The 27,291-nt window shown below is 36.2% G+C and overlaps 1 protein-coding gene across 4 annotated transcripts in view; it reads right to left on the bottom strand.

The window, feature by feature from the left end:
• The window catches only part of LOC111512285 (uncharacterized), a 157,172-nt gene extending 130,727 nt beyond the window's left edge, over positions 1–26,445 (bottom strand). For 2 of the 4 annotated variants that reach the window (XM_074175101.1, XM_074175106.1), the window contains exon 1: positions 26,053–26,445. In XM_074175101.1, the coding sequence (XP_074031202.1) occupies positions 26,053–26,237 (185 nt within the window). In that variant the 5' untranslated portion in view covers positions 26,238–26,445. Of the gene's footprint in view, positions 1–5,712; positions 5,857–26,052 lie in introns of those variants that run through there. The other 2 variants (XM_074175102.1, XM_074175103.1) reach the window with 2 other exon arrangements.
• Positions 26,446–27,291: the final 846 nt, after the last annotated feature.

Below are 27,291 nucleotides of genomic sequence, written 5' to 3'. Positions count from 1 at the left end.
GCTCATGGCACATGATTCTTGGACCCAATGATCACTTACCCCACGGTGTGGGGAGTGGTCGTTAGTTGATAATGCTGGCGCGTCCTCCCGAATGTATCAGGGCTTCGGGGGATGGGGCCTGACCAGCGCAAACTACGGTTAAAAAAAAGAAAAAAAATAAACAAAATAAGCAATGGTATTTATGTACTTAAAATGAAATTATTCATTTAAACTCTACAAAAAGTAAAGCCGAAGAGCATGATTCAACTCCTATCCGAAGAAAGGAGTTGTTCTTCCACTCAACCCCAAAATAGACGCTCTGAGTAATTGATAGTTTTCTAACAATTCAATAGTATCGTGATTGATTTTTTCCTTAAATCCGAATCCAATCATAACAGGATCGAGTGGACGAGACGAAGCAGCCAGTACGTGCGTTCAAACGGTACTATTTACAAGAAGGCAGCAAAACAAAGCTGCGTATTATGTAACATGTTATTCAACGTGACCCAGAAAACGTCCTACTTATGCGAAAGTTGTATAACGCAAGGCGCTGTACCACTTTTACTTTCCGTAAGCGTCTTCCATGCGATTACTCAGTATCTCGCCAGAACTCTTATCTTCAGTGACCGTCGAAATGGTCGATTAGAACTCGATCACAGTGTTTTTTTCTGATAATCTTAAGTAAGAAAATGTGCCAGTGGAGTGCCGATACCCCCTCACCGTGATGTTCCCCTTCGAGTATATACTGGGCAGCGTTGGTGGACTGAGCAACAGGAACGACTATCCCCCAGGGACGCATTTCAGGGCCAATACAACGCATCTGGATATATTCATGGCGCTGTTCATGGTGTGTGCCATAGAGGTGGTGGTTTTGAAGATAATGTTCTTGGACGGATCAGAATCGGAGGGCCGGAATAGGACTGCCGAGTATTCCGCCGATTATAGTGACGAAATTTAGGACGATGTATTGATTTTGTTGTATAAATATAGCGCGGTTGAATTGTTGGTTTGTGTTATTCAGACCTTATCTGTGAGCTCCAAGTTTTGTGTGAAAGGAAAAGAAGAAAAACACGGAGAGTGGTATCGTTTTATGCAACTCCTTCAACCTTGAATCATATTCAGTGGAGCATGAAAGATATGCACTGGTTTTACTTGTAATAATTATCCGCAGTTTGAAGAATTATTGAATTTGAATTCGTCTTGAATGTGACAACATTCTTTGAGTAAGGAGAATTTAGGAGCAGTGGCGCATATACTTTATGACCAGTAAGATCCACACAATATACTTTTTAGTTTTGACAATGCTTCACTCTAGAAACATTTTGTACTCTCGAGTAGCGCTGTATCAAATGTTGATTTTTCTAAAAATATTTAAATGAGGCTATTAAAATTTGGGCGAATGTCGGAGCAAAGTTTATTTAATTTTGACCATGTGTAAGGTAACCTAATTAAATTTCTGAAGAAGTAACTTGTGGCCTCAATTATGACATTAAAATTAGAACGAAGAAATACACAGTGTCATCAGTAATGTGTACATTGAGTGTAAAATAAATTTACGTTTGAATTTTTGGAAAAGTGTATCTATTATCTACATATCTGTATAAATAGTTCTCATTGTAGTTGTTTTATTTCTTCCTTTCTTTGGAAGTTTCCCATTTTTTTTACAAAAAAATAATCTCTTTTGAAAAAATCCCTTTTCAATTCATATAATTATGTTTTACATGTGACCAATTTTAATACTCCTATTTGGGTTTTATAGAAAAAAAACCAGGCAATCAGTATGGCGCTATATACTTTATAGAAAATGTTTATGGAATTCTGAAAGCATGTTAGAATCAAGAAGATTCATGTAGTTGTATTTAAGCTTATTTCGTAATAGTGCAATTCACAAAAAATTGCCAGGCACTCAAAAGTTAACTTACGCATCTGAAATATTGCATAACATGGAATATTCAACTCAATCAATTTAATTTCAGCAAAAATCACAGAGTGAAGTGTTGCCTAAATACATAATTATGGATAATCGCTCAATTCCATTGCATACCTAAATTTTGTAGCAATTTTGAAAAATGCAAATCACGTGATAATTACTTTTTTGATTATTTTGTCCCGATTAAAGCAGAAATGAATGGCATGATGTGGAATCTTCCTTCCGAAATTAACATAGAAAAAGTAAAGACATTATACATACATTATACTACTACTTTGAGATTTCAAATGGAACACCCCGTATATCTTTATATTATGGTAATATGAATCGATAAAGAAAATTGTAAATATCACGAAAACGAAAGTTTACCTTTTTTACTTGGAAAGTGTGGGAATTAGGGTTTTTTATTAAAAGTGCCAAAAGTTTACTGTCAAAAAAGTTAGGACAATTTGAAAAAAATAATGCCAGCGTAAGTAGCGTCCTCTGGATGTTTCATGAAAATTAATACGAAATTATGATTTCACACATCAAAAAACCCCGGTTGCAAAAGTTATTTTCAAAAAACGAACGGAAAATTCAATTTCAACACCCTGTATCTTCGGAATGAAGCCTTTCTGGACACAAGTTTATATAGAATTTTTTATTAAAATAGTTTCAGGGATATGTCATTTGAATTTAATGTACTTGTGATGAATTATATAATTATTCATATATACAGGCAATGTGGTAACATTGTTATATTCTAAACCGTAACAAATACGAAGACGATTAAATGGGTAAAAGGTAACTGTCATCGGGAACAATATAATGGCCCCAGAAACTTTACGGGGACTCTCGCCCTTCTCGAGTTATACGGGGAAAACCAAAAATGCTGTTTTTCGTTTCTATCGAATGGAATTTTTATTTCGGAGAATATCACAAAATGGAAAAGGAAAATATTATTGATTTCGAAGTGTACTATGATGATGCATGTAATAATAAATATTTGATAAAACGTTTGGCCACCATCAACTTTTTTTTAAATACGGAACTGTCTTTTTCATTACAGATATTGATGAAGTGATAAATTCACAATTCGAAGATATATCACATTCGATATTTCTATAGCGTTTCATTTGAAATAACTACCATCATCAATGTGAAAAATTTATAATTACGGTCCTGTCGTCACTTTTTTTGTAAATTGTTTCGATTTCTTCAAAATATAATTTAGACAACCCAATACATTCGACAGGTAGGTATCATAACACAATGAAAATTCGTACTTTTTCGTTTTGGGAATTTTTGTATTGCCGTAATCATTCTTTCAAGGCTTATTTCTCCTTAATCAATTATAATTCGTTATATTTTTTATAATTCTCAATCCTGGAAGTTATACAAAATATCAGTTTTTGGTCAAAATTCGATCGTTGTATAATTTGTTATGATCAAATAGCATCTCAATTCATTTACCATCTTGAACGCGTAGGCTTTGTATGGTTTCTATGGCGGAAAAAATGCTGAACTATACCCGATTCGTCGTATTTCGAATATACAATACAAACGATTAGAAATTAATTTGAGGGACTATGGTGCATTTGACAGAAAGAAAACAAGAAAATGTGTGGTTTCTGGAAGTGTGGGAAATCAAATAAATGTTATGGGTAAGCAAATATTACCATATAAAAATTTATACAGTAAAAACATTTTTTTTTTAAATTTAGGATTGGCCAGTTACAAAAATTATGATAATCAAGATTGTTCTTTACGAGAAATTGCCCACGAAATGGGGATTTCTGTAAAATCCACCAGAATTATTTTGAAAAAGAACAAATGAAAATGCTACAACAAAATACGCATAGTTCATCATCTCAATGAAAGGGATTACGAAAGGAGAGTACGATTTGTGAAGTAGTTAAGACATAGAAATAGGGAAGTTGGAAATACATATTTGTAAAAAAATAATATAGACGGACGAATCAAAATTCACCAACACTGGTTGGTTCAACAGAAATATCCATTATAGGTGGAATAATACAAATGAACATTTACATAGGGAAATCAATTTCCAAAAAAGTTTCGGAATAAATGTTTGGTTGGAAATGGTAGTAACAAACACCCTTGGCCCTTTCTTTAACGATGGTTATTTGAATAGTGAAATGTATCTTCATTTTTTATTCAATGAATTCGATGGCTACTTAAATGAATTGCCACTGAATATCGGCCATGAAATACAATATTTTCAACAGGATGCAGCAATAGCAAGGGAACATTTATATGCAATAACACTTGACCAATTAACTAGCCAGCTCGATTCCCAGATCTTACTCCTTTAGATTTTTTGTCTGGAGATACATAAAGAATAAAGTTTTTTCAACACCAAGTACAGCTATCAACCATCTCAAACAAAAAATAAGAGATGCATGTATTAGTATTACACCTATCATGCTAGAAAATTGCCACAGAAATTGTCTGGATCGACCACTTATGGGCATTCAACAGAGAGGTCGTCAATTCGAGCATTTAATGTAGATTGCCATGTGGCTTTGATTTTCCATATTAGTTTCATTTTTCCCAAAAATTCATGATAAAATTAATTGTTTTTCTGTTTATCACTAATAATTGTGGTTATTTCAAATGAAACGCTATAAAAATATCAGATGTGATATACCCTTGGATTGTGAATTTATCGCTTTATCAATATCTGTACTAAAAAAGACGGGTCCGTATTTTAAAAAAAAGTTGATGGTGGCCATGTTGACACGAAACGTTTTTTTCGAATATTTATTATTACATCATCATAGTACACTTCGAACACAATAGCATTTTCTTTTTTCATATTTTTATATTCTCCGAAATAACAATTCCATTCGAAAAAAACGGAAAACAGTATTTCTGGTTTTCCCCGTATACCTCGTGAATGGCGAGAGTCCTCGTAAATATTTTTTCAATCATTGTATTGTTCCCGATGACAGTTACCTTTTTTCCCATTTAATCGTCTTCGTATCTTCGTATCCTTTAATCATGTGGTAACATTGATATATTCAAAACCGTGCGATTTGTTTTTCCGCGTAATGTTTTCATTACAATAGAGTAACTAATGATGCATTAACAAATCATTTCTCATGAGTTAATTGTTGGTCATTAATTTTGATAGTTACATTTGCAGTGTTTATTTATTTTCCGTTTATTTCTTGATAATATCCTGTGAGGCACAACGGTAGTGATACAAATTCAACAAACATCTTATAAAAAACAAAAAATCTGAAAAACACATCGTCCATTTGCAAAATCATATGAACTTTATTACATAGAATTCAAAAAATATGAAATTGGTCTTATACACCTAGTGGTTTTTTTCATATTCTTCAAGTTCCACGTACCTTTTCCGATACTGATAATTGTTTTCAAATAAAACTATATTCTGAGATGAAAAAGTACGATAAATCACCAAAAGAAACTTTTTGGGGTGAAATTTTGCAATTATTATTTTTTCAGATTGTGGACGTTCAAAAGTCCTAAAAGTTCTAGAACATATATACACAATGCATGGCAGTGTATTTTACTTCAGTTTTTATTCTCATGTATTCATGTGTACCTACAGTTTTTAAAATAATGAATGACTAATCAAAAATAATCACGAATAATGATGGGGTCCCTAAGCAATCACCACTTCTGAAAAATAAACACGATAACAACTCTCTCATCATTGCAATCTCTAAGCTAACAGACCTCACTTGACTGACAGTTTCATTTTCAGTCACGAAGGATTTCGCAATTCATCATTGACAAAACGTGCTTTGAAATAATTAAATTCCACATACCGATTTATTAGGAAAAATCCACAAGAACCAAATAACCAACAAACAGATTCATCAACTTTCTTAACGTATTACCGATTATTAACGGGTTATAAGCGAAGAAAATCAGCGGTATGGATATTCCAAACACTAATAAACACACGTATAAACATTTGTATTCGTACCAGCATGTCAACAGGTGAGCAAATTACTATGCTGGTGTCCAATTTGGGTTATCTGCGGACAGATCCGGACTCAGTTGGAAGAACAAGAGGATCGATAGATTTCATATAGAAACACAACATGTTGAGGAAACTTAAAGTACTTTCAGTTTTTCTTATACAAGTTGAATGTTTTTCTCACAGTGATCGAGAAAACCATGATGAAAAAAGAGGAGACAGTGAGTGACCAATAGGTAACATTGGCCAGAACTAATGCCACTCAATTAATATTACAATTCTTGGATATATTGGCTAAAAAATAAATCTAGGAAATTCCCGTGGGTCGGGCTACCTATTGGGCGCGTCTCAGGTGGCGGATAGGGGAACTGCCAGGGGACTGGAGGCCCTGTCCAGGAAGCCAATGTGGCCTTACGGACGGGGTCACCGGACTCCTGGTCAGTGGCAGAAATAAGTAGGACTAGGGGAACTAATACTCCCTAAAAGCCTTTGCAAAACACGCCACCGTGGACCAGCCTACCTCAGCTAAGGCGTAAGGAATCGTGCTGACAGCTGAATGGCCACATGGGGATATGCGGTCACGAACGTTCCCTTTGGGGAACTGGGGGAAACCTCATTGTAATCAGCCTACCTCTGGTAATGCGGGGCTTTGCCAGATGTGACCAACTCTTTTCTTGCTACTCGTGGGAACACACATAAATAAAACAAACACAAAAACAGAAACAACAAAAACAAAAACCAATCCCAAGGCTGGACAGAAGTGCTCACCTCAATCTGTGGCGGTGGCTGGGGATATACAGAAATGTCCATCCCAATCTACCGCTTGGAATGAGGCTGGACATAGCAGATCACCTCGTGATCACCCCACTCCACCTCCAACAGCAAAGACACTTTCTGTGGCGGGTGCTAAGAGCTCCGCCTTGAATAAAGGCAATGGAACCGGCTGCCCCTGCAGGAAAGCTCCCTCACTTGTGCACCTCCACGGAGGGAACCCCAAGAAGGTTGAAGAAGCCGCGCAACGACAGTAATGTCGCTGCACCTTCCAAAACCTTCGCGGAGGCCACCGTGAGACACCTCAAGGTTGCCAAAGGAAGTGTGTGTTCGGCGAGTCTTGGCCTACACCTGCCAATATAAACTATACCTAGTGACCTGTTCACCTTCCTGGAAAGAACAGCATGGACGATAGCCTAGGAGGATAACTCCTCGGGAAGATGTATATTGTATATTAGCAGAATCGATATTTCGGATATTTTGAAAATTTCAATACGAAAACTCAAAAATATATTGCCCAGAGACCAATCAAATTGGCGTCTTTAGAAGATACAGTTGACTCTTCCACTCACTAGAGTATTTATTAGAGAGCGCAGACAGTAAGACTGCACTTGGGGTGCTGATGAACCCAAAAGAAACATAGAGACTGATCTGAGAATGGTGTGAAGAACTAAGAAAACTGAAGGACAGGAATAAATTGATTTTATACTGGGTGCCAGTGCATTCATGTATCGCAGACAATGAGACAGCCGATGTGTGTGCCAGACACATATCATCAACATATCTGTGTGTGTGTGTATGTGAATGGAAACATTTCCGACTAAAAAACTATCAAAAATAGTGTACCGCAGGGAACCCTTCTGGGGCCATTGCTATTTTTGATATATTTCAATGACTTCAGTCATTTTATGTCACCTGATAAATGTGTAATTTTCGCAGATGACACAACTCTAATAACATCTCAAAAAACATTATCGAATTAGCATCGACTACTGATGATACTGTGACACAGGCGTCTGTGGCTCACAACAAACCAGTTGAAATTAAACGAAAGCAAATGCTGAGACCACTGAAAATGGTGATGATACTGCCAAACTACTAGGAGTAACTCTTGGCCGGAATTTATCATGGTAAACACGCATTGATGAACTGAGTAAGAAGCTGTGTAAGAGAATATTTGCTTTTTGACAGCTAAATAGTGTATTGTCTTTTGGACGCCCTGAGAAGTGCATTTTTTTTGTTCCACTCACATATGAAAAAGCAGTCAGAATATTGAAGTAAGCCGCTTTTCAGTTGTGTCTCCTCTCGAAAATACTAGAACATCGGGTCTTTTCGAGCATTGTTCCACCAGGTCCCAGATAATCCCATTGGCTTATATAAGCATCACGGCAACGTAGGAGAGACAGTCCTGTTAAGAAAGTGCACTGCAAATCGAGGTAATAGTCATATTAGTAAGTTCACCCTGGAATTTGAGATACCCAATTATAATCTCGTATAAACTTGTATTTTGACATCCTAGAAATTGTCTCAAAACCTACATATGATAGGTTATACGCGACTCTTGAAAACATTTTTTGCAAATATCTCGTTTCCTATGGGTTTTTCGCTATTTCTATTAATTAATAATATTGCAGAGGATTAAACTCTCTTCAACTTTTGTATCAAATTTTTTTATGCGTTGAATCGTTTAAAGGCAACAGGTAGTCCCGATCAGAAACAAACCATATAAAGTTTATTAATCATTGATAAAAAAGTTTTCATTTCATATTAACTATAAGTGTATACGATAAGGCTCGTCTGAAAGCAGCAATGATGATTATAACTGATAAACTTCTGGAATCTACAAGTGTATACGATAAAGCTCGTCTGAAAGCAGCAATGATCAAGGAATCGGGTGCTTGGCTGAATGCTTTACCTGTTGCATCTCTTGGAACACTATTAGACGATGAATCTTTCAGAATAGCAGTAGGACTTAGGATGGGTTCATCTATTTGTGTTTCTCATACTTGTGTTTGCGGTAGTATAGTTGATGAAAAAGGTACACATGGTTTGAGTTACAGGAGAAGTGCAGGGCGTACAACTCGACATCACCAAGTGAACGACATATTGAAACGAGATATGTTGTCAGCGGATGTTCCTGCAATTCTGGAACCCTTAGGTACCAGTCGAGATGATGGTAAACGACCAGATGGTATGTCTCTCATGCCATGGAAATACGGTAAACCTGTGGTATGGGACTTTACTTGCGTCGACACGGTCGCGGCTTCCCATCTAGCCGAAAGTTCCAAGTCTGCTGGAACTGCAGCATTGTCTGGTGAGAAATTGAAAAGGAAAAAATACCAAAATCTTGGAAACAACTATCTGTTTCATCCAGTAGCGGTTGAAACTTTTGGTGTTTATGGCCCGGAGTCTCTGTTATTCGTTCATGAACTCGGAATAAGGAGAATAGGCCAAGCAACGAAAGATCTACCTCTTTTTTGATAGAAAGAATTAGTATTGCTATTCAACGTGGCAATGCTGCTTCAGTACTTGGAACTATTCCTCCTTCACATAATTTTGTTCAGATCATGCATTGCCCTAATTTCAGTACGGAACTGAAACCTCTTCGAAACAAGCCGAGATATGTGAATATTCATCAGTCTCCTATCAAGGTTAATTCACAAGTGATTGATCCACCTTCTTCTTTTTCAGTGCAGTCAGTGGACTCAGGTCATTCTTGCCGCCAAAAAATGAGTTGCAGTCCTCGTGAAACTGGTACCTTTTCAGTGGAAGAGCTTCTTGAAGCAAGAGCCGAATCGATCCCTCTACGAAACCCTTCTTCACTTGGAAGGATCGATCGCAGCTTGAGAAATGGTTCTTATGGAGATTCTGTGAAACATGTTCTTCCTTACGAATCAGTAGATAGTTGTCCTGAAAATCTAGAGAAGAAAATTGAATTAGATAATTTAGGAAACACTTGCTACATGAATAGCATTTTACAAGTGTTGTTCATGACGAAGAATTTCAAGAACGAAGTTTTAATGATTAACTTGAACGGGAATGTTTCTTACTTATTCATCAAACTCAAACAACTGTTCATGCAGCTGCAGTTTCGTAAGAAGGAATCATCTTTCCCTCCAACCGATTTCCTGGAGTCTTTGAAGTCCACTAGATACTCGTTAGGACAACAAGAAGATTGTTCCGAATTCTTGGGGTTCTTGTTGAATACTCTTCGTAAGCCAAACAATAGCAAAATCAATACTCATGACCGCTCTGGACTGAATGATTTCGTACAACCCATCTCGTCTTGTGTTTGTAAATCTTTTGCTGGAAAAATCCTCACTGGTTTACTTTGTGGTAAATGTTCAAGAAGTACCGAAAACTTATGTGAATTTCTGGAACTTCATCTAGCTTTTCCTAATACCACTAATAACCAGTCCGTGCAAAGATTATTGTTAAATCATCTGAAAATGGAATTTTTAACAGGTGATGATCGACTGTATTGTCAAACATGCGCCAAACTGACTGTTATAAGGAAACAAGTATAGCTGAGGCTCCAGTCAATCTAATAATAACACTGATGATTTTCAAACAAGACTCAACCTCTAACGGAAGCAAGAAACTCTTTGGAAGGTTCGAAATAGATGAACATTTCAACCTAGCAGACCACTATTATAATATTCATGCAGTCATTGTTCACTGTGGTTCTGGCGTTGAATTTGGTCATTATTACGCCTTGGTCAAAAAAGAAACGAACTGGTTTAAGTTTGACGATAGTCGTGTCACGAAGTGTTCTGGTGATGCATTGAATTTATTGGAGCCTCTGGAGACACCCTACATTTTGTTTTATAAGAGAGAGGACATTGTCAGATCAAGATCTTCAGATGATGTGGTGCTGCAGGTTTTTCCGGGTTTTCCTGCAGCTGAAAAAGCAAATGCGCCACTGGAATCAATGAAGTCGCCCCGGAGCGCCAATTAATGTTTATTGTTGTTTTTATGTTATTTTTATCGTTGTTTTAATAACATATTGTAATATGTTTTTTTCAATATTAAATCATCATTTAACAAGTTAAAGATCACAAAAGATACGAAGTCAAAAAAATACCGAATTTTTATAAACAAATGCATGTAATAGGTATTAACTATTATATAATATTCAATAATCATTTTACCTAGGTATCTATTTTTCTAATGTAATTAATATTGATAATTTCTTGAATGAATAAAAAAAAAGAAGGAAAAAAATTCTTATTTATTGTTTTCATTAAAAAATATTTCTTACATTTATGATTGTGGAAATTAAAAAATTGGAATAAAAATTACAAGAACCTCTTTATCGTCGTCTTCCTACCGCTGTAGTATTTCAAAATCCTCTTCTTTATCGTCTTCTTTATTTGTCTCCAGGTCTTCCATAATTTCGGGGTCAACGGTTCTGTCTTTATTGTCATCGCTCTGATATGGTGATGCATTGAGAGGTTTCAGGTATTCGTTACGCATTGTCCAACCCCATTCTTGGGGTTCCAAATTATACCCTAACCAAGTTTGAACTTGATAATAAACACGATTGAAATGTTGGTGAGCTGCTGCAGTTGTTGGTGAAATATTTGCCAACAAGACTTGAATTCCATTATCAAATAATCTTTGAACCGGAAAGTTTTTTTAAATGCTGCTACAAGTTGATCCACGCTATTGTTTTTAATGAATCGGTTATAAGTGTTATTGAATAGATAGATATTTAATTATTGAAAAAAAATATTAACTATCATGAAATAATTAGTTAATAAGAAATGAAAATTATCAGTAATTATGTATTTATCAATAATTAATAAACTTTATATGGCGTGTTTTTGATCGGGACTTCCGGTTGACCTTAAACGATGCTCTAATCACGTGTCCTCCGCCCTCTATCTCGAAAACGATTCAATGTATGAAAAAAAGAAACAAAAGTTGTACACCCTACCATATGTGGAAAGATCGATTGCAGCTTGAGAAATTGTTCTGATACAGATTCTGTGAAACATGTTCTTCCTTACGAATCGGTACAGTTGTCCTGAAAATCTTGCGAAGAAAATTGGATTAGATAATTTAGGAAATACTTGCTACATGAATAACATTTTGCAGGTGTTGTTTATGACGAAGAATTTCAAGAACGAGGTTTTAACGATGAACGAGAATGAGCATGTTTCCTACCTATTCACCAAACTCAGACAATTGTTCATGCAGCTGCAGTTTCGTGAGAATGTATCATCTTTCCTGCCAACCGATTTCCTGGAGTTTTTGAAGTCTACTAGATACTCGTTAGGACAACAAGGAGATTGCTCCGAATTCTTGGGGTTCTTGTTGTATACTCTTCAGGAGCAAAAAAATAGCAGAATCATAACTCCTCACCGCTCTGGATTTAATGATTCCGTACAGTCTATCTTAGCGGGTTGACTGTCCTTGTTCATCTTTCACTGCCTGAACCATTGTACATGCTGTTTTCAGAGAGTGCATTGGCTTGGGATGTGAGAGTTGAGTAAACCTGCCATCGGATGCCTGCTTCCACGTAGCCCCGCTGGATACGGGAATAACAGAATCACTTATGGTTCTATTATTCCTTAACTGAATGGTATCCCAACGATGCCTCAATCCTAAGATGTGTGTATCCGTGCCGAGAGGATGAATGACACTGAGCCTATCAGCTGTCTCTACGGAACCTTCGAGATACCGGGCGCCCTCTCGTCGTAGCATCGCCTTGTCACGGTAATGAGGGGCTCTGCCGTGATTGACCTTCTTTCCCTAGCTACTCGTGGGACCTTTATAGACAAAGTAAACTTAAAAAATTCTTATAGAGTCTATAGAGGAGATGGAGGTCGAGCTCACGACTCCAACTGACCTCCCTGTAAATTTAGTTCAAGAGTGAGTCTACAGAGGAGATGGATGTCGAGTTTACGACTCCAATTGACCTCCTTGTAAATTTAGTTCAGAGCGAGAGCTGCGGCGTACGCAGAATCTGTCTCAAGTGGGGGAACTAACCCCCCATGAGCAGATTAGCAAACGTTTGCGCTCAACGTTTGCGCATTGTGGTTCTGGCGTTGAATCTGGTCATTATCATGCATTGGTCAAAGACGAAACGGGCTGGTTTAAGTTTGAAGATAGTCGTGTCACTAAGTGTTCTGGCGATATCTTGAATTCATTGGAGCCTCTGGAGATACTACTTTTTTTTATGAAAGAGAGGACACTGGCAGATCAAGATCTTCAGATGATGTAGTGCTGCAGGTTTTTCCGAGTTTTCCGGCAGCTGAAAAAGCAAATGCGCCACTGGAGTCAATGAAATCGCCCCGGAGAACCAATTGATTTTTGTTGTTGTTTGATATAATTTCATGATTTGTATTACTTTCTTCTTTAATATTATAGGCTATGTGAGTTTTGAGACAACTTTTAGGATGTCAAAATACAAATGTACCTGGGTATCTGAAATTCCAAGATATTTACCTAATTTTGACTAAGATCACTGGACCATAATAAGGTGATAGACATTTGAGCATTAATCTGAATTTATGTTAGAGTTTTTGCGTTGTGAAATAGCGAAATAAAGTTGAGTTTAATTGTAAATTGTGCTGAATTATTGTCAAACCTACGGAGATTAACGTAGGTAGCAATATATTTCCTAAAAATTGATTCAATTCAAAGACAGGTTAAAGTAGTTACTTGAATATTCAATAATTTTAATCGAAAAAAAAATCAGTTAACGGTTATGAAGTTATTTTCGTTTCTGAAAAAAAAAACTCATTTTTATTAGTTATTCCGTATTAGGAATCACACGTTAAAATGTAAGACCTCGTTAGTCCTTAGCTCGCACAAGTTTCTCAACTTCTGAGAGTTGTCGTTCGTATGGGGGCGACAGCTGATTAACGGAAAAACATATTTGAAAAACAGATTTTAAAAACAGATTTAAAAAACAGATTTAAAAAAAACAGATTCCGGCCCTGTTTTTAAACCGGAATTACACCATCGAATATCGAATTGACCATCCGGAACAATCAAGCACATTCCTAACTGTTACACCCAGAGGGAGGAAATCGCTTCTTTGCACAATAACCTCTCTCTTCGAATCCACCAGAGTTCGAATACTAATTTATTTTTTATGCTAATCAGAGTCCGTGCGTGTTCATCTATGGATAATGGCAGCAGTAATATAATATCGAAAGGAGATGGAGATGCCAGATTAGTTTTAATAAATGTATTGTCGATATTTATCTGAGGTCGATGATCCTGTTCAGATGTTTCCGACTGAGTGATCTTATATTGAAAAACTGAAAGTGTTTTTATGGATGATCATCACATCAGACAGAACGGGTCGGTGAATGTTCGTTTTCATATCTTGAAATCAGTATTAGAAGATTGGAAACTACGATGAGATACCGACCGGTCGGTTGCACGGTAGCCGGTCGTGTTGACGTGGCTGGTTTGCTCCACTCACTCAATAGACCGCTGTGTGAATTGGTGGTTCAAGCCGGGCAATCGATTTTCACTTCCTATCCAACCCGTATTAGGAACCACATTTTAGGGTAACACCTCGTTAGTCGTTAGTTTCGACTTTTAGAGTTGTCATTCGTAGAGGGGCGACAGGTTACGGTGAAGGATCTTTCGAAAATGGAACTATTGTGATTTGAGAGATCAAAATTGTTTATATTTTTAAGATTTATTTAATGAAATCGAGATCGGGAAAGTAGTTTGTTGCAAAAATAAGCAGGCAACTGTTTTTTTATTAACTAATTAATGAAACAAATAATGTTTAGTTATCTTTTTTTGTTGTGCATTTTGAGCCATCCCATTTCATTGATAGTGTCACATGGTCCCAGAATTTCAGATGAGAAATAAATGCAACGCATGCATTCGTCATTTTTTATTCCTTCCGAATGTTACCGAATCGATACAGGGGCCATAGACAATATCACAGTAGGTACTCAAAATGAAACAAAATGAAGGAATCATACAATAAGGTTTTGAGGCAGTGTCTATTAGTGTGATCAACAAATTTGAGAACAGAATTCAGCCGCAGTCTAAGACTCTTGATTTTCTCATTATACTGTAGTGTGTGTGTCGATACGAAGTATTATCACTACATATGGACCAAGAGCCAGTGACCAATTTCAGGTTTCAAAGTTACGAAACTTCTGGCAGCCATCTGGTCACTGGATCTTCGTCATAGTATAAAACGAAATAAATTTACCGGTACCTGTCCCTATGTATGCTTTGATATTTAAAACTACCCAACGAATTTTGATGCGAGTTTTTTCAATAGATAGAGTAATTCAAGAAGAAGATTTTTATGTATATTTATGTATATAGCATGGATAACATAGTAGAGAAACAGTGATAATTTTAGAGGTTTCTAATGTGACGTCGCTTGCGCTTACATTGCAAACGTTGGCTGAACCCAACGAGATAAATAAAAATAATGTTAGGTTAGGTTAGGTCCAAAGTGAGTGGGTCTATTCGACCCTCCATAGCAAACCGCAAGGGTTTTTGTGGCTCACACTCTATCAAATAAACCCAGCTTTTAAACGAAGCCGATTAGTTTGTATGGTGAATGGTCTTTCAGGTCAGATGGTATGCCGAACTCTAAAAACCTGATTAGGTCCCCAGCGTCAGCAACCTCATTGCCTTCCAGGCCATTATGGCCAGGAATCCAGACGAGATACAATCTGTTAAGTCTTTCTATCGAGGAGAGTCGTTTTTGGCAATTTGCTACCGATTTAGACGTTGCTCGGTAGGAGCCAAAAGCTTCGAACACCGCTTGACTGTCCGAGAATATTTTTATTGACGCACACAATTCAATAGCGTAAATTTACGCTTGAAATACAGTCGCATAGGTTCCTAGACAGGTTGATATATCTGTCCTGGGTCTGCGACTGAAACCACCTGCACCAGAACCGGAAGGTGTTTTTGATCCATCTGTGAACCAACAAATATCTGCTCTTAATCAATATTTCCTTCTTCCAGAGGATCCAGTCCTCTCTACTCGAGAACAGTACTTTATAAGGCAGTTCGTAGTTGACAGTTGGAGGCATAAAGTCAGAGGTCATTTCCAGAATGCTGTGACTTCCAGTGTCAAGCAAGAGTCTGATGCACTCTGCATTACATTTATTTGTGCACAAGTCTATATGCAATCCATCTAGTCTCTCTCTCCAGAAAAGTGTGGAGAGGAGGTAGATCTAGAAGGATCTTCATGGCCGCTGACGGTGTGGTACTGATGGCACCACTGATGGCCAGACAAGCCAGAAAGCTACGCCTGGGCCGTTTTCTGTAAAGCCTTCGGCCACCAGGCAATTGCACCATAAGCGATCATTGGTCTGACGATCATCACATAAATCTAATGGATTCGTTTGGGACATAAACCCTAAGTTTCACCACAAATCCTTCGACATGTCCATAGGGACAGTCTGGCTTTGTGTAAAACTTTTTCCAAGTGTGCGTTCCAGGTAAGTTTTTTATCAAGAACAATGACAAGATATTTTACCTCCGTTCCAAATGGAATGACCTCACCATTGAGCGAAAATGGCGTTAGATCGTCTAATTTTCTCCTCCTGGTAGGGGATTATCACAGTTTTGCTGGGGTTGACAGACATTTGCTTCCTCAGGCACCAACTATGAACAACGTCCAACGCGCTTTGGAGGATATTACAAGCTATCCTTCCCGACGTGGACCTTGCCAAGATGACAAGGTCATCTGCATTACTTTTCTTCTGTCGAGGGCATCAACAGTATTGTAAACCTTTAAAAGGTATACAAAAAATTCCGTGATGATATATGTCTATCTCTTAGGGATAACCCACATTAACCATTTTTATAATAACGGCTTATTTACAAATCGATTTTATCCAATTAAGTACATCAAATACATTGTGCATTTATTATAGATCAATATGGTCCTTTACAACATGTAATTCAGATGAATATGTTCGAGGATATTACAGATTTAAAATGTAGGGATATAGCGGTTGCGGCGGTACCGGCCGGGGACCTGGACGCGTGCCTATGAATAGTGCGTCGAAGGCCGCACTTCGTCCTATAGCACTTTATGATTAGCAGCAATCGCACGCGTTTATTTGTATATTATTTGCATTGTATTTGTATAGTAACAACATTGCACCCGTGCGGAGCCAGGGAGGACGCTAGTATTGTCCGAATGTATACAGGGCACAGCCCGATGACCGTCACACTGTGATTAAAAACCATTCACGAATGAGTAGACATGGGTGTCTGAGAAAGAAATAATAGCCTAAAAACCTTCTTAACATTACGAAACTCTCGATTGTTTCTCGGCATATTTTTGGTCAATTAACTATGTGTGGAATGGAAATTATGAATCGAAAGTGGTTATTATCGTACGGGACCGTTCTGAGAAGACGATTTTTATTGCTCATTCATTGAGTCGTTTAACAGTGTAATCGTGAAAAGTAAATTCAGTTTATGGGCCTTCGCTGATAACAGAGCGCTTAAAACGAGGTAATTGATATTTATATATCGGAAAGTAAACTTACTCGCCATTTCCTTTGCAAACTCATTCCAGATAATATTTGTCATTGTCCTGAGTTGTAATAAATAATCCTTCATGAAGGATTCATACAGGATGTGTGTGAGTCAATGGCAGTTGCACGTTTCTTAATTGAACTTCATGAACAAATTTGAAATAACATTTCCCTTTTCTTTTATCTTATATTTCATTTATCTTTATCTTTTATCTTACCTTTCATTTCATATTATACGAGGTTTGTTCAGAAAATGAAGTGAATTTTCATTTCACTCAAGAAATATTCATTCATTCATCAATTTCTATTTAAATGAAATAGAACTGGCAGATACTTGATGAAAATCCATTTTAAAAATAATTGATACACTTTACTGTATGCTTTTCACTATAAAAGGTTTTACAAAAATCGCGATACATGTTTCGCTATACAACAGTTTCCTCAAGCGTAAACTAAAAGTTACTTCTAAACTACAACCATTTTATACTCTAACATATTACCTTCTCGTATGCCTACTTTCTAATGAATGAATCTACCTGAAAAGGTCAGGTATGAATTCATTAACCATATGAATAAATCAAATTTTTCAAAAGTACCTTAAATATATCTATTTTTAGTTTCTTCTGCAAATGGAGGGGCTTGTATTCATGGTTGAAGTCACTTATTTATTTATTTATTTATTTATACGGAATAAACCCCATTACAGTGTAAAACTTTCACAGAAAAAAAGTACAATATAAAAATGTAAAATATAAACTAATACGCTACGGAATGTTTCAGCAGCACACAACTATATAACATTATAAAATACTATAGGATATAGAATTAAAATTAAACTTGTTACTACCTTATGTAAACAATTACCAACTTAAATTATTCAATGATTGTTTAAAACGACCATAAGAGACACCAAAAATACTGATGTTTTTGTCATCTACTAACTTTAGGGTTCTTTCCAAGGGTGTACGTTTGCCATAATTTGTATGATGGAAGGGTATATTATATAAATGGCTGTTAAGATACCTGTTCGGAACATGAATGTTGACAGATTCAAGTAATTCAGGACAAGTTATTGAGCAGCTTGAATGCATAGCATAGATCTGCATGAATTCTTCTGGTTTGCAATAGTTTCAGCCCCATTTCTTGTAATATACTCGAATAGTCATGGTACTGTATTTGAAGACCCAACTTGAAAGAACAAAATCTCAAAAATTTGTTCTACACTCTTTCTAGAGACACACAGTGCACATTGTAAAATGGAGACCAAATGATACATGCATATTCTAACTTAGACACCACTAGAGCTACATAAATCCTTTTTGATGCTTCAATGGAAAATCCTGAACAATGACGTAAAATGTTCCTCTGTAATTAACTGAATGGCATATGTGGAATTTATTTTTCCATTCTGGAAGCTATTTTTGTGTTCCTTTATGCGGGCTTTAGACGTTCTTCCAGTTTGACCTATATAAAACATTGGACATGACCCACATGATAATTTATACTTTATACACTCCCGATTTTTCGGAAACTGAACTTTTATCTTTGTTATTAGGCATGCACATTAAGATAATACTCCTTATTGTCCGTACAACTATGTGGCAGGAACTCCTGATGCACTAGACCACGGTAATCAAAGAAAAGAGAGAGTAAAACCTTGACTTGTGATCGAACTGGGCGTGCTTTTTTGGTCTTGGGTCTCCTGGGTTCTTCTATTGAGGCGATTGAAATTTGGTTTCGATGTCATACCCATATATCCATGATTCATCACCAGTTATGACCGTTTGAAGCAAATCTGGATCGCTATTGACGTCATTCAACAATTCCTGAGTGATTCGAATATCCTCCATAACATATTTCTACGCTTTTTCCACATTTTTATCGGTTGTTAATTTGCTGAAGCGTCCAGGACGAGTAATTCACATCTTCTCGACCTTCTGTGAAAAGCTTTTACCACTTGTAAACAAATTTCTCACACAGAGTATAATCACGGTTTGCCACTGTCAACATTTCAAATGTTTTTGAGCACTCAATTCAATTTTTCACTCAAAATTTAATGCAAATTCTTTGATTCATTTTTTTCGATGACAAAAAATCGCCGAACACGCTGAACACTTATAACTTTTATGCCTCACCAACAAAATAAACATACTAAACAGCTGAAACTGTGAATATATGTTCGAGATGAGTGTATCAACATGAAAAAATAAAATAATTGCAAATCAAATGTACGTAGCCCGCGAAATTTGAAAATTCGCCTTATTTTTGAACAGATTTATTATGTTTATTGTTATTGTTAATTGTTTATTGTTATCTCATCAATAACTTTCGACCAGTTTTAGATTTGGGAGTGCTTCAAGAACGAATTCTTGGTACTTCAGTTATTAACAATCCTGCACGAGAAGATCACCGTGTTCAGTGTTACAAGTTCTATTGTTTGTGCATTAGATATCCTCAAGAGCTTGGGGAAGCTATTGTATAGCGAAACACGTGACGCGATTTTTGTAAAACAATTTATAATGGAAATCATACAATGAAACTAATGTTTAACTGTTCGATGACTGATGCCTCAATTTAGTTTTCATTAGATTGAACAACCTGGCAACAGTGTGGACCAATCGGAACTACCCATCAGCCCCTCCAACATTCCCATCATCACCCTCTCCCCCACTCTCTGAAATTATAAATACATGTGAACACGTAGCTCGCCAGCCAGTCGTTGTTGGAACTTTGGGATATAACCTCCGTCCTCGCAGTCAACGCTCACAGCACTGATGGTGTTTGTCGCAGTAGTAGACGTAACGTTTGGTACTTCCGGTTTCATTCGACCAAGACCGACTAGTCTGAATTCTGTTCTCTTCAATAAAAGGAACTGTTATTAAAGTGAAAACAAAACTTCAACAAACCAATGTTTAATCAATTTTCACCCTGCCAAGTTCCGAATCAATTTCTTGTGGTTTTGCTAGGGGTTTCAACTCATGGATCGATTGGATGCAGCCATTATATCATCATTGATGATTATATTTCTATTTGTGTCGAAGATATAATTATTTAAATTTCTTTTTCGGTTATGTAAGGGTACTTCTATAATGAATTATTGCGGTAGAAGTTGTAAATATTAATGAACGGTTTTTAAGGTTCGTTCGTTCTCTCTTACGTAAGATCTAAATCGTTATTATAATTACTGAAATTGATTACGATACCGTTCGAAAATGTGTATATTCGAGTAGGATAAATGTCAATATTTTTCATTAAAAACGCAAATATTATTATATAATGCATTGTCATTCTACTAATTAGTGGAAGTCGATCTTGACCTTGAGGATAGTAGGTGTAAATATCGACGAAGCTTAAATAAATATCAACTCATTAAAAATAATGATGAGAATATGTTGTCAGATAAACTACGAAAAAATATCTTTGAAAAATTCGTACGAAAATTGTCAGTATCAGTATTAATTATTAATATTCATCAAAACCAACAATCCTATATTCAAACATAAGCCTTTCAAATTGTTGTGGTCAGTTTCAGTCTGTTAATTTTTGAAAATATTTCAGTACAATGCCTATAGATTTTGCCTAAATGTCTAGAGCGTGCTTAATAATAAAATTGTATACAAGTATAGAATTAATTTTGAAATACCGGCATTGACATTATATAATTTTTTCACAGAAATATGGAGAAACCTGAATTGAAAGGTATATTTTTCGAAGAGATTAATTTTTGGGAAAGAAAGTTTTGGCTTTCTACTTCTCCATCTTCATATACAAAAATGTGGGAATCTTTCAAAGAAAGGAAGGAAGCAACCAATTTCAAAAAGGTGCCTCTATATAAAAATCTGTTAAAATCTGTTTTTCTGTTAACCAGCTATCGCATCCCTACGAACAACAACCCTCAGAAGTCGAAACATGTGCGAGCTAAGGACTAACGAGGTCTTACCTTTCAACGTATGATTCCTAACACGGGTTGAACTATAGGAGGTGAAAATCGATCGTTCGGCCTTGCGATTTGAACCACCCACGTCAACCCACCAGGCAACTGTACCGTGTCCTTTGGAAACAGCTACTTCCACATAAACATTCATTTACACGAAAAAAATACTGAATTATACAATAAACACTTTTCTCTATTCAGTTTGTATTCCTAACATTCGTTATGGAATTGAATCAGATACCATTCACAGGATTGCTACACAATATAATGAATGAAAGAGGCAAAATCGCACTTATATGGAACACTGTCATCCTCAATGGTAGACATCTGATGTTTCGCCGTAAGACACTTGCCTTATGGCTCTTTAGTACCAATCTGGATAATATCAATATTATAAGAAAAAACCACACAATTTATTCATAAATTACGATTTGTATGTTACGGAATAAGTTTGATCTACTTATGTCATCGATGACATCGTAATGGCATTCATTCACTTCTTTGATTAAATCCCAGCCTGAAGGAGTATTGTTTATATTGAAAGGATTATATTTTTAGGAGTGATTAATTTTTGGGATAGAATGTTTTGGCTTTCTGCTACTCCATCTTGATACAAAAGAAAAAATGGGAATCTTCCAAAGAAAGGAAGGAAGCAATCAATTTTAAAAAGTAGTAACTTTATACATAGATGTGTAGATCATGCATAGAAGTAACTTTCAGACACAAACTGGAAGAAAAAGCCCTCCTGAAACAACTATTTTCATATGAACATTGAATAACACGAAAATAATAGTTTCATATGAACACTGAATTATACAGTAAACACTTTTCTCTATTCAGTTTGTATTCCAAATATTCCTTATGGAATTGAATCATCACTGGTAGACATCTGATGTTTCGCCGTAAGACATTTGCCTTATCAGTTCTTCAGTACCAAATCTGGATAACATTGTAAGAGAAACACTCAATGGAGAAACTTGTTTGCACACGTGTTGAATGTATTGGAAAATTTCCAATTCTGTTTTTCACAGATTTCTATATCGTTCAGTTTCTCTTACTTAATTTAATAATATTCACTATAAGGTAGGTTAATAAAATAATGCACATGTAACGTCGCTTTTGTGTGTCTTTGTTAATCAACTAATTATGTCTTCAGTTTTGTACTGACCAGTGTTTGTGCCTCTCAATTTCCGATTGATTATCAGTGACATATTTATTGGCACTATCATTTCAGTACTAAACAGAAGATACCAAAAAATTATTTCTCCTAAAAATATACCTCTTTCAATTTAAACGAAATTCTTATGACTGCGGGTTGAATCAAATGAACCAATGAATGTAATTACATACTGTCATCGATGACATAAATAGATTTAATTCATTCGTGACATAAAGTCGTAATTTTATAAATGAAGTGCTTCGTCTTGAAATATTGGTGCATATTGATGCTGATGAGGCAATAGGGCAAATGTCTTTTGGGAATGAAAGCTTTTCGCTTTCTACTTCCAAAGAAAGGAAGAATAGAATAGGATGGGATGGGATGGGATGGGATGGGATGGGATGGAATGGGATGGGATGGGATGGGATGGGATGGGATGGGATGGGATGGGATGGGATGGGATGGGATGGGATGGGATGGGATGGGATGGGATGGGATGGGATGGGATGGGATGGGATGGGATGGGATGGGATGGGATGGGATGGGATGGGATGGGATGGGATGGGATGGGATGGGATGGGATGGGATGGGATGGGATGGGATGGGATGGGATGGGATGGGATGGGATGGGATGGGATGGGATGGGATGGGATGGGATGGGATGGGATGGGATGGGATGGGATGGGATGGGATGGGATGGGATGGGATGGGATGGGATGGGATGGGATGGGATGGGATGGGATGGGATGGGATGGGATGGGATGGGATGGGATGGGATGGGATGGGATGGGATGGGATGGGATGGGATGGGATGGGATGGGATGGGATGCACTCATCACTGCACGAGTAGTCGAGTTGTTTTTTCGAAAACCAAATTAGAATAATGGAAGTAGTTATTCATCTCAAAATAAGCTGCCAACTTCTGTTTGATTATCTTTTCGAAAATCTTTGAAAATAAACACATTATCGAAATCGGACGATAGTTATCAGGAAGTGGTTTGTCACCCTTCTTATGAATTGGTATAACTTTTGCATACTTAAATACATCCCGTGAATAAAATTGAGTTGATGAGCTCTGTTAATGGTAGTTATATTATGTCAATGGTATCTTTTAATATTCTACTGTTTAGGTTGTAAAAATCTGTGCATTGTAAATGTCAGCCATCGTGATAGGAGTAGATTTGTTACATCCATGACAAAAAGCTTTTGACTGCATGTCACAGTGATGAGTGATGTTATTAGCAAAATGACCTAAAAGCTCATGAAAAGTAGATTGGATCTAGTAAAGTATTATAAACCCACATATACATATCATAACGAAAGCCGAAACCTTTCTTTCCGAAAAATTGATCTCTCCTAAAAATATAACCCTCTCAATTTAATTCATAAAATATTCATCGAATGACATATTTGTGAAGGTGTCAATGTTTGTTGATTTTTTATGGGTTTTAACCATTCATAATTAATTCATGATAATTATACAGTGTGACACACTTAAGATAAAGACACCCCTGTACTTTAGTCATTTTTGAATGCGGAGATTTCATTTGTGGTATAAGTGTAGACCTTCATGTGTCGCATTTGTCGCGAAAAGGGTAAATTCTCGATATTTTGCTTCGCGTTGGATATAACGAAATAATTTGTTTGAAAAAGTCGCTTAAAAATAGATTTTGACCCTCTATACCGAATTTCAATCCAAAATTTGCAATTTGAATTTTTTTGTAATTTTCATTTTCAAGTCCGATTTTCAATTAATGATTTCGAATAAGAAGCTACAGAAATGATAAAATAGTCAAAATCAATGAAATGAATGTATTCATAATAAATATTAAGTTTTTAATTCTTCTTCCTACTTTTTAACGAATTATTATTTTCGTAGCTTCTTATTTAGAACCATTAATTGAGAATCGGACTAAAATATGAAATTCGATTTTTGCTTTAAAATCCGGTGTGTAGGGTCAAAAACAATTTCGAAGCAACTTTTTCAAATAACTTATTTCGGTATCGTCAACGCGAAGCAAAATATCGAGAATTTGCTCTTTTCGCGGGATCGCAGTAAGCCTGCACCAAAAATTAAATACCTACTTTCAAAAATGACTAAAATACATGGGTGTCTTCATTTGAAGTGTGTCACACTGTATATATAATTTTCAGAATGAATTTTATTTAACACGCATTTGTTACACGGTAGCTTTATCAGTTGTACTATATAATTCAATAAATAAATGAATCCAGATCTGAATTGTCATGGATTCGTTTATTTTACAGATTTTGGAGATTAAGTAAATTATTTTGTAGAAGAAGAACAGCATTCAATTCTGATTTTTAATGTACGGTCCAAAAATATACTGAAACTGAAAAATAATAGCAACACAAACACAAAACTGAATAATTCGAAACTATTTTAAGATTCTGTTCAACATCAATGATAAGTCCTATGTCTTGATGTGACTAATGTCTATTTACAAAAATATTAATTTTGCTGTAAAAAAGCGTAGCTTGGGATGCTATAAATCATGTTTTTATTATGGCTCCAATCTGGCAAACAGCTTCTAACCAAGTATTTATATTAATGGATATTTAGCACCTTTTTTACAACAAAATTAATGTTTTTGTAAATAGATTTATTCTGATTTCAGACTTATTAAAAGTCATTAGTTACATCAAACCATAGGACTTATATTATCGATGTTGAACACAATCTTCAACTAGTTTCGAATTATTTTTAATATTTTAGTTTGTGTTGCTATTAAGGCGTTTTTTTTTAGTTTCTTCAAACTATTATTTATTTTCTACTTTTTAGTTTAGTTTGCTGGTTCAAGTCCATTGGCTTCAATTTTTCAAGCTATAATATAATGTTTTTATCTGTCAGTCTTAATACCAAATCATTTATTGTGTAGCAATGGAGAGACACAACTTTTAGTACATCACGTGACAATCTACTCAAAGTATTTTGATTTGTATTTGAGGTGAAATGGTGAATGGCTTATTAAATCAGTTATGGTTCCTCAGATCGTACTCTAATTCAAATGTCTGCTTTATCAACTGTCGATGGTTCAATTCCAGAGAGATGGTGAGAAAAGGCTACCACATCCAAGGAAGGGACCAATCCCGAAAATTGCTAAAAAACGAATATTTGTAATCAAGTAATCAATTTCAAAATAAGTAACTCTATACATCTGTTCTGTTCTCTTTTTCCGTTAATCAGCTGTCGCCCCCATACAAACGACAGCTCTCAGAAGTTGAGAAACTTGTGCGAGCTAAGGACTAACGAGAACTTACCTTTTAACATGTGATTCCTAACACGGTATACATGGATGTGTAGATCATGCAAAGACAGTTTTTATATAAAAGTATTAGTTTGAAAAGAATTTTTTCTTTCGTGTAATTCAATGTTTATATGAAAGTAGCTGTTTCAGGAGGGCTTTTTCTTCGAGTTTGTGTCTGAAAGTTACTTCTTTACATGATCTACAAATCTTCGTATAGAGTTACTTATTTTAAAATTGATTACTACCTTTCTTTGGAAGATTCCCACATTTTTTTTTGTATCAAGATGGAGTAGTAGAAAGCCAAAAACTTTCTTTCCCAAAAATTAGTCACTCCTAAAAATATAAACACTTCAATTGAAATTATTATATTGTCACCAATTCTTCGTAAGTGTAGGTACAAAGTTTAAAATGAATGTGTCCGTTTGAAGTTATTAAAAATCGAGTCCAAAGGAGTAACAAACAAACAAACATCTAATGATTCTTTTACAAAAAGTATTCAAACATACTGGTTGATTCGTATGGGACCCTTTCCTTTGTTTATTTCATCCGCACTCACCTGTTCTTGTGTTTTCCGTGCGCCAAAACGTAACACACTCCCGATAAAATCCCCGCAAGCACACTCACCCCCAGTCCCGTGGAAACTGCGAAGGAAATTATATCCGAAGGCATTTTCCACACCCGAAAATCTCGCACCACGAAAATTCTCTGCACCAGGTCACATTTTATCGAGACAAGTCCCATGAAAAAGAAAACGAGGCCCGTGAGAATCTTTCCCGACTATCGACCGCAGATTCCGCAGAAGGATTTCTGGGTGAAGATGTAGAAGAAGCAGGTGAAGACTTTCACAATAAAGACGCGAGAGATGGTCTAGTTGAAGATCACGCGGTGAGTGGCGATAGATAAATTTCGACTCCGCCTGACTCGCAACGACCTTGTCAAGGTAAATAAACGCACTGTACAATGTTCGTCTCGTGCTGTAAGTTGTGAAAGGCGTTTTTGGTGGCCCGAACACCTCGCGAGGACTGCTTTCGCCAAATATTTGAATGAAAATACTTTTGTCTGATTTCCACTAGTTATTTTATTTTTACAACCGGTTTCGGGTTTTATCCCATTATCAAACAAATTAAATAATACATTTGAAATTTTAAAAACGTGGTTATGCCCCCCACTTTTATTATTTGAACGGGTCCACTCAAAAAATTGAAATTTGGGATAATGAAATGACTGCATGAATACTTTATTTTGAGGTGGAATTGACAAAATGGCTACTGGGCGCCATCTGGGAAAAAAAATTGAATGGAAAGGGGGGTCTTGTGACAGATCTTTTTGACGCTCCTGACAAATGCTTCACAATCACAACCCTAGAATATAATGTCAACAGGGCCGTCACCATGGGGGGATGGGGAGGTAGCCTCCCCCCCTGCTTTTTCGACTTGGGAAAAAGTTGGGAAATTTTGGGCAGTAAAAAAATGAAAAAAAAATAAAAATGAGAGAAAAGAAAGGGAGAAATGATAAGAAAAGGGAAAGAACCAGGAGAAGGTTGGGATTTTATGCATAACTTTGAAATTTGAAATTCTGAGTTGTTTGAATACTTCAAAAAAGTTCAATTTCTCCCAAGTAAGAGAACAGTCCTGAACAGTCCACAAATTTTGAAGTGACAATTTTACAAAATTCACAACTTTTCACTGTTTTTTCGACTCGGAAAAGCTGGGAAATTTCGGGCCGTGAAGATAGAAAAAATAATAGTAGAAAACAAAGAGCACAATATTATTTAATTGTTGTTTTCTTTCATTTC

This window comes from Leptinotarsa decemlineata, unplaced genomic scaffold (genome assembly GCF_025532065.1).
Source record: "Leptinotarsa decemlineata unplaced genomic scaffold, Ldec_3_MD MMD2_tig00000882_RagTag_RagTag, whole genome shotgun sequence".
Taxonomy (NCBI): domain Eukaryota; kingdom Metazoa; phylum Arthropoda; class Insecta; order Coleoptera; family Chrysomelidae; genus Leptinotarsa; species Leptinotarsa decemlineata.
The sequence above is the reverse complement of the archived record's forward strand: the minus strand, read 5'-3'. Positions and strand labels throughout refer to the sequence as shown.